The sequence below is a fragment of the Chenopodium album genome, chromosome 27 (genome assembly GCF_948465745.1).
Source record: "Chenopodium album chromosome 27, dcCheAlbu1.1, whole genome shotgun sequence".
Lineage (NCBI taxonomy): Eukaryota > Viridiplantae > Streptophyta > Magnoliopsida > Caryophyllales > Amaranthaceae > Chenopodium > Chenopodium album.
Window position 1 is genome coordinate 3587932 of NC_137860.1, and position 14900 is coordinate 3602831.

Here is a 14900-nt window from a genome sequence, read left to right on the forward strand (position 1 = left end):
TAAGAAATGCAGAATTACTATTTGTGTATATTACTTTATGTAATATTTTGTGTGCATCTTACAAATAAATTTGCATGGCTATTTATAGTAATGCAAATTACTACCGTACTTCGTATTACATTATGAGCTATAGGATGACAATAAGGTTGGCTAGACATTAATTGCATTGAAAATCTAAAGGGTGGACATTCACACGCCATTAAAACTTAACAAAAACAATAGTTTTCGCTTACTATTATCACATCAAATCATACATTCAAATCTGATGATCAAATTTAACTTATGATATGTTCTCTTCAACTTAATTTATAAACTGTTCAGTTCAGTTCAGCTCCAATTAGTTAAGTTTAGTTCAGCTCTAATTAGTTTAGTTCAGTTCAATTCAGCTCTTAATTTCCCTCTCTCATAAACAATTCATTTCAGCTCTATTCAGTTCAGTTCAACTCAACTCCAATCCGTTCGTTGGAATTGGAAAATCCGAGTAAATAGTCTAAAAGACCATACACTTTTACTCATAACGTTAAATAGAGGTTGGAAACTACCCAACCAAATTCTCATCCAAAATTCCTGCACATTTGAAGAATTAAATTGTTGAATTTCAACCTGAACATCTACTTTCTGCAGAAATTAGAAAAAAAAAAAAAAAAATGAGGTTGATCAAAGTTGCAACATGCAATTTGAATCAATGGGCAATGGATTTCGATTGCAATTTGAAGAATATTAAAGAATCAATTTCTAGGGCTAAACATGCTGGCGCTACTATTCGATTAGGTCCTGAGCTCGAAATCACTGGTTATGGTTGCGAAGATCATTTCTTAGAGCTTGATACTGTCTCTCATGCGTAAGATGCTTCTTCATTTTCTATTAATTATTTATTTTATTCGTAATAAATTTTCATGACTGCAATTTAAATTTGATAACTCTAGTTGTAGGAGCAACAATTGTGTTATTGATTTTGTTTTGGATTTTTTTTAATAGTTTTTTTTTTTTTTTTTTTTTTTTTTTTTTTTTTTTTGTTGCTCAGCTCTTGTTTACTTGGATGATTTTGACCCTTTGGTAAATTATGGTATTAATGGGAAATGCTGTGCTATAATGTCAGCATATTGTTAATTTGTTATGTTTGTTGATTCACAAAATATGATATCATTGATAGTTTATGTGTGCATTTGCATGGTGTATTTTCAGACAATTACTTGTGTATTAATAAAATTAGTTAGCAAATGGAGCAACTACTTTAAGACGGATGTAGCACGTACTCTCTTTGTTTTTAAATACTTGCTCCATTTCTTCGTGTGCGGAATTTTAGGAGAAAGTAATAAAATATGGAGATAGTGGGGTTGGTGGAAGAATAAAAAATTGTAAAAAGTAAAAGAAGTGAAGAGAATTGGCGGAGAGAGAATATATCTTGGGACCACTTGGTGAGAGAAATTTATTAAATATTGTAAAACCTTTCTAAATAAGGAAATGGAGCAAGTATTTAAAAACGGCCGCATATGGAAAGTGGAACAAGTATTTAAAAACGGAGGGAGTAACATTTACTTGTGTATAAATAATATTTCCTTCGTTTTTTGATACTTGCAACACTTTTCTAAAATGGAAATGTCACAATACTTGCAACACACTATAAATGGAAAGTTTTTTGGGAAAAAGTTATACTATTTTTCTTTTTTTAAGCACATGACCTACTAAATTATAATCCAAAAACCTCTTACCCCATTTTAAAGTGTATTACATCATGTGAACCCCACTTTTCTTAAATAGCGTGAAAAAGTGTGTGTTGCAACTATTAAAAAACGGAGGAAGTATTAGTTAGCATGATATAGATATTGTATAGATTTGATGCACCTGACTATATGTATGATGTTTGTATATTTAGTATCGTCTCCTCATGTTTTATAATGGTGCGAGTTTGTGAGTGGAAAGTAATTGTAACACTTGATGACGAACATGCAGATGGGAATGTCTGAAAGAAATTTTGCTCGAGGACTGGACAGATGGCATACTATGTAGCTTCGGGATGCCTGTTATTAATGGATCGGCACGTTACAATTGCCAAGTTCTTTGTATGAATAGAAAGATCATCATGATACGACCAAAGATGTGGCTTGCCAATGATGGTAATTACAGAGAGCTGCGTTGGTTCACTTCCTGGAAGCATACAGACCAGATGGTGGACTTTCAGCTACCTCAAGATATTGCGGATGCCATATTGCAAACAACAGTGCCCTTTGGTTATGGTTTCATTAAGTTCTTGGACACGTATGTTACATACTTTTTATGTATTGCATTTTGTTTCACAGCATTTCGTTGTACAAAATCTTATTGAGCACTCCTTGATGTATTCTTTCCTGATCTTGAGCTTTGCCTTTTACAAACTATTTGTGGTTCTTGCATAATATTCCCCCCTCTTTCCCCTCCCTGATTGGAGATGACTGTTGCTCAAGCATTTATTTTCTTGTCAGAACTGTTGCTGCTGAAATTTGTGAGGAGTTATTTTGTCCAGATCCACCACATGCCCAGCTTGCATTAAATGGTGTTGAAGTTTTTATGAATGCTAGTGGAAGTCACCATCAACTAAGAAAGCTTAAAGTTCGTATGGATGCTTTTATAGGTGCTACACAAGCTCGTGGAGGGCTTTACATGTATAGTAATCAGCAGGGTTGTGATGGTGGACGCTTATATTACGGTATCTCTTTGTTTTGACTTTATATTGGCATCAATCATTCCAATGAATTGCAGATTTTGTTATCATGATTTAGTAGTGTCCATATAGTTTGCCTATCTATTTCTTACCCCTAATTTGATTTGGCAGATGGATGTTCCTGTGTTGTTGTGAACGGAGATGTGGTTGCACAAGGCTCACAATTCTCATTGAAGGATGTGGAAGTTGTCATTGCTCACGTGGATCTTGATGCAGTAAGTTTCAATGTTTGGTCTTCAAAATTTTCAGCCTTCTTATTTATCAGGCTGATTTGCCTTTTGTGTCATAGAAATTGTATGACCTAAATGCTTATGGTCATATGTTTACAGTGATGGTATTATACTTCTATTTTCTTCTAGCTATGTTACATATTGTGCTTGATTACTCTTTATCTGATCATAGTATGTATTCATAACAGATTACTAGCCTACGACTTTCCTCAAGTAGTCTTCAGCAGCAGGCGAGCAAAAAAGTAGATGTCCCATTTGTTGTAGCTCCGTACAAGCTTTGCCAATCATTTCACTTGGACGAACCTATTTCATGTCCACTTAAGGTTAGCCCATCACCTATTCAAGCAAAACGTTGGTCAAAAGTAATCACTTTTTCCAAGTATGCTTTGCATTTTATTGTGTGCTTATTAGAGGAGAAGGATTCTTCATCTTTGAGCTTCTGTAGAGGTTGCCTAGGGTCTTTTGCGAGACAATTTTTTTTATAAATCCAATTAATTAAGCAGAGTACAATTATTATAAAAGAAACTGCAGGTAGAACCTTTTTTGCTGCTATTTATTGGGTACAACTTACAGATTTTTAATGGTATATTGTCAATAATTAAGCTCTCTCCTTCCTCCCCCCTATTGCTCCAGTCTTAATTTTGGATATCGAACTATTGTATAGTTGTATTGCATAAAAATTCATTTATCTCATCTGTGTACTCGAGAGCTCTCTCTATTCAACTATGCGATATTGTTATGTCCTGTTTAGTTGGTGGTAATTGAAATGCATTGTAATGTACTCCCTCCGTCCCAAAAAGAACGACCCATTTGGCCAAAACTGTCCCAAAAAGAATGACCCATTTGCATTAAAACACCCACCAATTTGCTACAATATTTGTGCAAAATTAGCTTCCCCATATAAAAATTTGATTTTCCATGTTATTTTATTACTTTCTCTCTCTATTTTTTTACAAACCCCATGTAAATTTATCTTTCCAATATACTTTTACTTCTTTTTACTTAACTTCCTTAATACCCACGTAATCAACCCAAATGGGTCATTCTTTTTGGGACGGAAGGAGTACATTTTTGTGTGAAGTTTAATGCCAATTTAGCAAACTGTTTCCACATTGCTAAACAAAAGTGCAACTTTTGCCCTTTCAAAAACATTTTTTACATATACAAGTACATTTGTCTTAAGGAAATGCAATGGTGTCTTGTAGACCAAGTTTCGTGAACACAAACCTGAGGAAGAAATAGCTTTGGGACCTGCTTGCTGGCTATGGGACTATTTAAGAAGAAGTGGAGCTTCTGGTTTCTTGCTTCCACTTTCTGGAGGTGCTGATAGCTCCTCTGTTGCTGCAATTGTTGGCTGCATGTGTCAGCTAGTTGTTAAAGGTGAGTTCACGATGAGCCTTTCTATCATTTGTTGAAGTTAACTCTTTAGTTTGGGCCTATTTTTGCTGCTTTCTTATTACATAGGAATATGGTCATTATCTTAATGTTCAAGGCTCTTTTTGTTTCATTTTTCGGGTGATATTATACTAGTAGTTCACCATGGCATTTTTTTTTTTCAAAAAAATTATTACTCTTTTTTTTTTATGACTCGTTAAAATAAAATTATGCTGTTTGGTATCCAGAAATTCATAATGGTGATGAACGAGTTAAATCTGATGCAATAAGGATTGGCCAGTATCCTGATGGCAAATTTCCAACTGATAGCAAAGAGTTTGCAAAACGCATATTTTACACCGTGTTCATGGGAACGGAAAATAGGTACAATTAAATGCTACTCTATGTAATTCCAAGCAATGTACTTTTGTTTTGTGTATCAGACTAGTGCCAAGATGTATGCTCACTACTCAAGTAGCACATCAATCACAACTATGATAAGACGATGATTTTCCATTGTTGAAGTGATGTTTCACGCAAGAGCAAAACTTTAAATGTATTTTTGTTAATTTATATAGCTAAGATATCTAAAATGTTATCATCTGTCAATATACTCAAATCAACATTCGCATGAACATAGCATAGCTAAAGTATGCAATGATAAGAGCTTCAAAAATGATTGAGCATGATGATTTCGATCTAACATAGATGGCTATTATTTTATGATTCAAAATAGTAATTATTAGAATAGGCACAATATGTCAATGATTAGGGGTAAGGATTTTTGTAATACCCTGCCCACATTTTTTCGGGGAGGTGGTTGCTGTTTAGATTATGTAATTTGATAATGATTGTCAATATAATCCTTTTTGCAGCTCTGAAACAACAAAATCACGTGCCAAAGAACTTGCAGATGAGATTGGGTCATGGCATCTTGATGTCTGCATAGATGGTGTTATTTCAGCACTACTGACTTTGTTTCAGACACTAACTGGAAAACGTCCTCACTATAAGGTGATCACTGAAAAGACTATGATAATAGGAGGGTGGAAATTGAAGTGTGTACTTTATTTGGATTTCACCATTTGTGTTATTATTGTTTTAGTCTATTAATGATTCAGTGCATTACTGTATTTTGCTTTTGAAAATAGCTAATTTTACAAATCTACAATAATAGAAATGCTACTATAGATCTTTGAAATTATATTAATGTCTTGGTTTTTATGCAGGTTGATGGAGGATCAAATGCTGAGAACTTAGGGTTACAGAACATTCAAGCTCGTATAAGAATGGTTTTGGCTTTCATGTTGGCATCGCTTATGCCTTGGGTTCATAACAAATCTGGGTTTTATCTTGTCCTTGGTAGCTCCAATGTCGATGAGGCATTGCGTGGTTACTTGACAAAGGTAATCTTTTTCTGGTCTGACCTCATGTCTTTAGTGTATAGTTGAAGTATCTTGACTCTCTTCCATCATGACAGAATGAATCAAATTGGTAGTTCAAATTTGTAGCTATTGCTAATCCGTTGATTGTGCTACTAATACTTTTGGCTTTGTTTTTTAGTATGATTGTAGCTCAGCCGACATAAATCCTATTGGAAGTATTAGTAAGACTGATCTTCGAGCATTCTTGCGGTGGGCTGCTGTCCATCTTGGCTACTCTTCTTTGGCAGAGGTTGAAGCTGCTCCGCCAACGGCTGAACTGGAGCCAATACGCTCAGATTACACACAGGTACTCTTTGCTAGATGTATCACTAATATTCTTGTGTCAAATATTGCTACTTAGTTGTATCTCATTAATAATTCTTGTTGGTCCTTTTTCCTTTTTTTTTCCTTATGACTTAAAATAATTGTAGTTAATGTGCTGGTTTGTTGTACACCCATTAATTTATAGTGTGCAATGCCAAGTAGATAGTTGATTATTTATATTATGTTTTGCTCACAGCTGGATGAAGTGGATATGGGAATGACATATGAAGACCTTTCAGTTTATGGCCGACTGCGTAAAATTTATCGTCGTGGTCCAGTATCTATGTTCACGGTATGTATAACTTTGCTTCATATTGATGAACACATTTTGTTTTCCAGTTTTCCTTCAACTATCTACAAGCAATTAGGTTGATAGTGTCATAAGCATTGAATGGTTTTGTAACTTGCATAGCGGAAGTTAACTTTATTTTGCTTTAATGACTAGGTATTACAGAATTCACAATGTTTAGTTTTTTAAAGCACAAGTCATTGCACAGGACAAGTATGATATTGTCCTTTTAATCTGAGCTTCTAGAAACTCTAGTTGGGTAAAAGTGTGTTTATTTGGGTGTAAAATTATAGGCGGCCATGCTATATTTTGTTAGCAAGTACTGTAACAGCTTATTAACAGGTGCCAATAACAACTCAAAATGGATTTAATTGATGGGTAATTAGACGGCGAGAAGCAGTGAAGTAGTGAACAATAGATTGATTAAAAATTTAGTGTAGCCTGTAGAGTGATGAACTAGGATTTTGATTTTTCGCCTTCCTTGATCAGAATAGCAGTTGGTGATAATTTAAGTAACTGTGTTCTTTAAGAAGTAAGCAAAAGATCTAACCTCATTCAAGGACATGAATTTCACATATCAAATCTGTAATATTTTTACGTGTCACCACTCACCAATTAATGCCCAAGCATACCTTGTGAGTTTGTGGCTTCCAGAAAATAATCTACAGTAATAGAATATAAATTGGATAAAAAGAAAATATGCATAATTTTCAGTCAGGTAAAAAACCTGCATTAATTTTAAAGGGTGATCCTTCAAAAAGTAGAAGTTGGTTTTTGCTATTTATCAATATTTTCAACTTCTTGCAGGATCTTTGCTTTAGATGGGGTTCAGTATTGACTCCATCAGAAATTGCTGAGAAGGTGAAGTTTTTCTTCAAGTACTACTCCATCAATCGACACAAGATGACTGTCCTTACGCCTTCCTACCATGCAGAGGTATCCTTTTTCTGCTGAACACTGTTTTCTTGGCATAGGTTATGTTGTTGATTGTTGTAAATCCTTATATGTATTGTTGCTATCTTGAAGAGCTATTCACCAGAGGACAATAGGTTTGATCTGCGTCAATTCTTGTACAACTCGAGATGGCCATTTCAATTCCGCAAAATTGATGACCTTGTTAAGAAGATCAATGGTGACAAAGTTCTAGCAAAATCCGATGACAAAGATAAACCAGAACTTGTATCAGATCAGGTTGGTGGCATGGGAGTTGCAGCCGTTGGATCTGGAAATCCTAACGTGGGGTTTTAGTTGAAATTGCATCAGCAACGCAAGTTCCTACTGCATTTTTAGCTTAATGATGATTCACAATTTTCACCTCACCTTTTACGTAATTATTCAAACTACTTGAAATTTAAATAATTACTGAAAATATAGGGTATTACAAAATATGCTAGTGGCTTTTAGTCTTTTACAGCCTTCATTATACAGTCATCAGTGCAAGATTTAACATGCAGCACTTCTCTTTCCCTTACTCTGGATCCGATTCTCTCATTTTCAATAGGCATCAGGGGCGGGAGCTTGTACCTAAAATCTATTAGAAGTCGAAATAGATGCAGTTGGGGTCAGCACCCTCCTCTTCCTATTCTTTAGTGTCTAAATCAGCTTCAGTGGTGGCACTCTAGATAGTTGGAATGCCAGTATCCGCGACAGGCTTTGATACTGTTGTCCTATACCGTTGCACACAGCACAAAGTGTGGGTTTCCATTCATACATGTACATCACTGCTATATTAATAGTATCCATACTCCATACTGCAAATAGTTGATTAACTCCCAAAACGCAGTAAACTATCCTCCATATTAATTTTATTCACAGGATTTCGTTTAGATTGTTCATTTTCAATATGCAAATCAACAATTTCCGTTCTATCTCAGTACTGTTAACTCTAGCTGCAGTATGAATTTGCAAAATTCGAACCAGTTTTTGGGAGTTCTATTGGTATGTTAATTTGCCTACACCAGGCATAACAAGCAATTAGACACATTTCTAGTCATTAGCAATGCTAGGTAAGAAAAACCTTCACCTTAAATCTCTGAATGATGAAACGAAAGAACTTATCAATCCAAACACATACTGACATAACAACAATTCCATATTTTGAACAATGGATCTGAGCAAACTTGCTCTAATAAATCAGTTAATATAGGTTTCCATAAAGTTTGGTCGATTTTGTGATTAGTTAATCTGTATCTCTTTGAACTATATAAATTATATACACCATGAATTGAAGAAGTATGGAATACAAAACAGCAGGGACTTAGGATGCATTTAACATAAGAATAAATGGCACACAAAATAGCACCAAATCTGATGTAAATGCTATGCAAAGTATTGAAGATGTCATTTCCTACGCCTTTTTTCCTCCTTTCTCGATCAAATGTGTCTAAACCCTATCTAAATATGGCTATGAACAACAATAAAAGAATAACCTACTATACTGCTTCAAAACAAGAAGGATCAATAATGTGATTCCCCCCACATCTCCGAAAAATACCCTTGACACTTGCCTAGGCCGTTGGCCCTCGAAACATCAGGTTGAGCCCTTGTGATTTTGAGTTTATTTGCAGGAGTGGTAGAAGAGCTGCCACGCTTAAGGTTGTGCCGGTATTCCAATACAATCTGTTCGAGTACTTCCACCTCGAACATGTTCATTTTGATTCTAGGCTTCATCTTGTCCCTCACATATGCAAAGGCAAGCTGATCTCTGTGATTGAAGGCATCTAACTCATTGAACATCAGGCATGAGAAGAGATTGCTACTTACTCCGTGCTTTCGCAGTATCAAGGCTGTATCTGGCACGTCTGCAATCAACACAACCCATTTTCATACACTGCTGTTAAAACTTGTTGCAACATCATATGTTTTGTTATTTAATCATTACTAGTCAGTATAGTTTTGACAATTTTATTGGAACAATTAGCAAAATTTGAAAATCAAATGTCTAATAATTGGGATGTACTACAATACTCATAAGATAGTACTTCGCAAAAAAAAGTATGCATATGAGCGTTTTAAGCAAGATAACGAAATATCGAAAACACATCCAATGCTTAGAATCAAGTCTTATCCCTTTCTCAAAACATAATTTGACCACACATTGATCAATCTAGCATGCAACACATGATAAGTCATCCATCGGTTAAATATCAATGCATCATATACTTGTAATTTTGTAAGTATTGTCTCGTACACAAAAACACAAGCCTTCAGTCTTAGCCACTAGGTCAAAACCTTATTGGTTTTTGCCGCCGTACCTTTCTAGTTATAAGTTCATCATAAATAATTTTAGAAAAAAGCGAAATTTCCTAATCTTCCATTACCAATCAGAAAGTAAGGTTCCAAAATATAGCTGGATGTGGGACTGAATTTAAAGATTGAAAGAGACATTCTTATTTTCTAGACCAAAAAGATACAAACAGTAAAATCAAAGTGACATATCATAAGACATGAACATAAAAGGTCCGGCCCCCCGAAAAAAATTGAAACTTGAAAATGTTGGAAACAAGTTGTTGTTTTCTGAACTCAGCTTCTTATATCTTTTATCCTATTAATTAATTATTGTATGTATGTTGACAAAAGCCATGTTAAAGATCTCACTTTCATTTCATGGTAACAGATGTTAAATTAGCTAGACAATGACACTTCAATTTTACCTCTTGACCATTTTCTGATGTTCTAAAGCATATGGTATATATTGTCATTCGTTAACAAACTCCACCCACAACCAACAAGGTCAAGACTGAGGGTTTGTGTACAATAGGTCACAAATTCAAATTTCATTACCCTTATGATTCATTCGTATTTCGTACCATAAAATTATCTAAACGGACACTAAATTTACCTACTCATTGGACAGGTGAGAGGATTGAAGAAAAATGAAATACTAAAACATAAATCTAATTTTGCTTAGCAGTCATGTGAGTAGCATGTCCTCAAATTCATTTACAAAAGAATTTAATAATAGATGGGGATCTCGTGTCACATAAATGTGTTACTCAATGTTAAACAACTAGATCCAGCTTTGCATCATCTTGTCCTTTTACAAAATATGGACAATATTAATTCATACTTCTCAATCCACAATTTAGCTCATGCAAGTCGATATCAAGACATAACACACTATTTAATTACTTCACAAAATAATGAATCATACCCAAATATTCATCATATTTCATACTAAGCTAGAACAATATCACTCTACATATTCTTACATATATTTGAATGCACCTGAAGCAAAACTCTATAATTTAAAAGATAGATTCGATGACTATCATGTTCTACTATGTGTGTGATCAAGACCAATTTAAAACTTGTGTGCGTAAGTGTGTTCAGCACTAGATGCACTCGGGTATATATTAGACATATGTATAATGTTAAATAATGCTTCCAGAACAACATTCTTTGGAGTTTTAATATGTTCACATAGATGAGTCAATACAATAATGACCTTTTCTCCTCGGAAAATCTATATATTGCATTGTCGGGTCATGCTTGTTTAAGTTAAGAATGAAATTGTCTTTCAAAAAAAATAAGAGAATGAAATGTATGCGATATATTTACATGCTAAATATTCCAAAGATCCGGTCTGGTCAAGTCAGGTCACGAGTCAAAAGAACTTGAAACAGGCCCCAAACCTACATCATTGTTGCAATGGAGGGGACTTGCACAAATGCTCTTCTAGAATAAATGATTACGAAGTACATATTGGAGCAGGTAACACCAAAATATTACTAATTAATAGTATTAATTAAGTGGGACAAAGACTTTACTATGATTAGACAATCATCAATCCTAAATTCCTAACCTTGCTTTATCTACATATCTAATAACACAAGGATACGCATGCAAGTTATTAGGTGGATATGTCCTACATAACAAGTTTACTTTGTAATAGTTAGATTTCATATAAAAGGCTAATCCATTTTTATATAATTAAACAGGAAAAAGTATGTCTTATACTTCAATTTTAAGCTATAAGTGATCAATTACACTCTTTTTAATTATTAGTGCAAATCCTCATTGATTTTTACATACTTACGCCTCCTTTAATCCTTAAACAACAAAAGCCGAAATTAGAGGTTCAAGTACACTTTACATGTAATATTAGTGTTAATTTCATGAGACAATAATTAACATTTTTCTACCACTTTAGAATTTAGGTTATAGTAAAGAAAAGAAATCAATTTTCAGATTTGAGGCTTTGTATTTGGTAATGCATGTTTTGCTTTGATTTTTTTTATTTATTTATTTATATTTTTATATTCTTTTAATCAAACTCCATCTTATCGATTTACAAACATGAAGCATTGTTCTACTTAAGTATATTATTATCGGTTTGTTTATGTTATCTTTAATATGTTTTATAAAACAAGTAGGACAAACATTCTGAAACGCATGGAGTAAAAACAAACAGTGTAAAACTCAATAATGATCGGAAAAAAAATGATATAGAATTACCGGATAGGTAAGGTAGTTTGCTAGATGACCAAGGACGTAACCCATTTTCACAATAAGTTTCCATTTGTATCTTTATTCCTTCAATATCTAACCATTTCCTCCACCTTGTAGTCGCCACAGCTTCCTCCATGGTGTGTGTGAAAAACGGGTGCCTCGAAATGGCCATGTCCACATCTTCCTTTATAACAAGGGAATGAATCAAAAGCAAAGGATCAACCACAAGTTGCAATTTAGCATCCACCCAAATGCTGTACTTTGCACTAGGGAAAAGCCTATGAACAAGATACTTTGGTATCACACCATTCATGGCTGGATTTCGATACAACCCCTCGGATGAGACATTGACTAGCCTCCATACGCCAACCTTATATTCATTCGATTCTTTCGAAATTAAGTTGTGGTTAAGAAGCCCTCTCAATGTAACATCATCAACAAACATGATGAAACAAGTGATGTCTAATGTCTTAGAACCAATCCCTTTTGGCTGCCGGATTTTATCATGATCACCAAAAATCGCGGATACTACTACCACTCCTTTGCACCTCCCCATTTCTGCTCGATCTGAAACAAAAATTATACTATTATGCATCATACAAACTCATTTCTAAAATCAAGTCATCTTAAACTTGAACAATATTATTGAATGTTTATTTGTTAAATTAGTCTTAACATGAAGTGTACTAACCATAATCATTGATTGGAAATGGCTTAAAGAATCCACAAGGGAATTCTATATTTTGTTCAAATGCATCAAAAAAATTAATCCTCTTCTCTAAGCTAAAATTTCCACCAAATGTAACAGCCTTCCCATGCATATACCTCAAAGGCAAATCAATTCGATTTTGACAACCTCGTTGTATCTCTTTGAAGATTGATGGATAATCTATCAAACACGAAAAAAAACACAATCAAGTTATAACAACAAGACGAAGGGAAGATTAGTCCACCCCAAATATATAGTGGAAAAGTTATACCTGAGAAAAAAACAGGGGAAGAACAGGACGAACGGAGTGTGGGAAGAACATGTTTGTGTTCGCCATAAGACGAAGGGTAAGAGAAGAGAGGAGATTGGATGGGATCATAGGGAGCAGCGCGGAAAAGGAGGCATTTCATGCTAGGGGAGACAGAGACATAGAAGGCGAGGATAAGCGAGGCAAAGAGGTAAAAGCAAGAGAAACAAAGCCTCTTTGATTGTAATAGTAGAGGCATCGACGTGAAGCTACAACATCGACCTCTTCCTCGTCGAAACAGGCAAAATTAATGACAATGACAAAGTCATCAACGAGAAGCTACAACATCAGCAATTAACCTCCTCATCGAAACAGGCAAATTAAGGATTAAGGAATCGACGAGAAGCTACAACATCAACCTCATTGTTGCAATAGGCGAATTAAGGGTTAAGGCATCGACAAGAAGCTACAACATCAACCTCATTCTCGTCGCAACAGGCAATATAAGGATTAAGGCATCGACGAGAAACCTTTACAATCAAGATAACACGAACTGCAATAAGGAAACCTGCACGCCATAGTTTAACAATTACTTCAAATATGAGAACATAGATTAGAACAATTACAATTATAATCAATACTTTTTGGAAAAAAACAAAGAAAAGGGTTATTAATAATCATTCATTCTAGTACTATCCATAACAATTATTATAATAATTCATAATTTTGTGATTTCTTTAAGGAAAAAACAATTGACCCACTTTAATCTAATACCCATAATACAAAGCAAACAAATAAACCTTTCCTCATTCTCAAGTATTATCATTCTTAACCCAAAAGAAAGAAAAAAAAATTCATTCAGAAATCAAAAATTGGGTTTTTAATCAGCAAAATCTAACAGAAAAATGAGGAAAAATGGAAAAGGAGAAAAACCTGTTGTTGGGTGTGAGGAGAAAACAACAGTGGAGGTGAAGAGAGTGGCAGAGGTCGGAGAAAGTGGCCCAAATACCCAGAATTGTCAGAGAAAATATTCTTATGGAAAGGGATATTTTGTTTTTACTTGATTTTTTTGTTTTTGTTTTTGCTTCTGGCATTGAAAAATACAATTAAAAAATGGTACACCAATAAAAATAAAAAAATAAATAAATAAAATAAAATAAAAACTTTTTTTGTGGAGAAACTTTACACCAATAAAAACTTAATACCGGAGTAGTAAACACAACTTATGTTCTAGAATTTGAGGGAATTTTCTTAACATAAATTTTGGAAATTAATTTTAGGATGAAAAGTAGCCCTCAAAATCACATTTTGACCAATGGTTACATTGGTAAGGTCAAAAGAAAAAGATTGGTAAGGTAAAATATACTTCCCCGCTTTATTATTCACAAACACCATTTTGATTGATATTTGTGCTTTATATGTATGGAGTAAATTAGATTAAAAATTGTCTGGAAAAAAAAAAAAGGTTTAAAATAGTTATGTGAGTACTTGTGTATAACTATTTTAATGTATAGTTTTCAAACATCCACATTGACATAAGTGACAAATGGGGGCACTAACAAAAAGCACAGGAGTTGCGTACTCTTAGGGCCTGTTCACATTTACTTAATTTCAGTTCAGTTCAGTTCAGTTCAGTTCAGTTCAGTTCCAATCAGTTCAGTTCAGTTCCAATCAGTTCAGTTCAGTTCAGTTCAGTTCAGCTCTTAATTTCCCTCTCACATAAAATATTCATTTCAGCTCAATTCAGTTCAGTTCAGTTCAGTTCCAATCAGTTCAGTTCAGTTCAGTTCAGTTCCAATCAATTCAGTTCAGCTCAATTCAGTAAATATGAACAGGCCCTTAGTAGAAGTTACAAAACCAAACTCTAACACGAGTCATTACAGGTAATCAAATCCATCATGAGTTCAAACTATCAAGGGTTGGGGTTGGATGGGCTATGTTTTGAATGTGTAGATTTGTTTGGCATTTTGACTTGAGGTTGATTGTGTGAAATGGGCTCATGAAATAGGCATTATATTCCCAAGTGAAACACGACCTTCAAAACATGTAAAATCAGTAAATGGGGTTTACATAAGAGGTGACAACCTTTAAGAAGGAAAAATTGTTACAATACCTATCTTTTTCACTATTAAAACTCCAACTACCATTTCT

The 14900-nt window shown here is 34.2% G+C and overlaps 2 protein-coding genes across 2 annotated transcripts; one reads left to right on the top strand and one right to left on the bottom strand.

Moving 5' to 3' along the window:
• Positions 1 to 538: 538 nt before the first annotated feature.
• On the top strand, positions 539 to 8027 carry LOC145619488 (glutamine-dependent NAD(+) synthetase-like). The gene is made up of 13 exons (XM_081674187.1): positions 539 to 841; positions 1954 to 2259; positions 2463 to 2686; positions 2813 to 2916; positions 3120 to 3254; positions 4137 to 4311; positions 4554 to 4689; positions 5181 to 5319; positions 5535 to 5711; positions 5869 to 6036; positions 6250 to 6345; positions 7150 to 7278; positions 7369 to 8027. The coding sequence occupies exons 1-13, from the start codon at positions 648 to 650 to the stop codon at positions 7588 to 7590; spliced, it is 2205 nt and encodes a 734-aa protein (XP_081530313.1). The 5' UTR covers positions 539 to 647; the 3' UTR covers positions 7591 to 8027.
• Positions 8028 to 8479: 452 nt separating this feature from the next.
• LOC145619491 (alkaline ceramidase TOD1-like) lies at positions 8480 to 13821 on the bottom strand. The gene is made up of 5 exons (XM_081674192.1): positions 13683 to 13821; positions 12774 to 13317; positions 12485 to 12682; positions 11800 to 12360; positions 8480 to 9143 (listed from the first exon to the last, which is right to left on the bottom strand). The coding sequence occupies exons 2-5, from the start codon at positions 13006 to 13008 to the stop codon at positions 8800 to 8802; spliced, it is 1338 nt and encodes a 445-aa protein (XP_081530318.1). The 5' UTR covers positions 13009 to 13317; positions 13683 to 13821; the 3' UTR covers positions 8480 to 8799.
• Positions 13822 to 14900: the final 1079 nt, after the last annotated feature.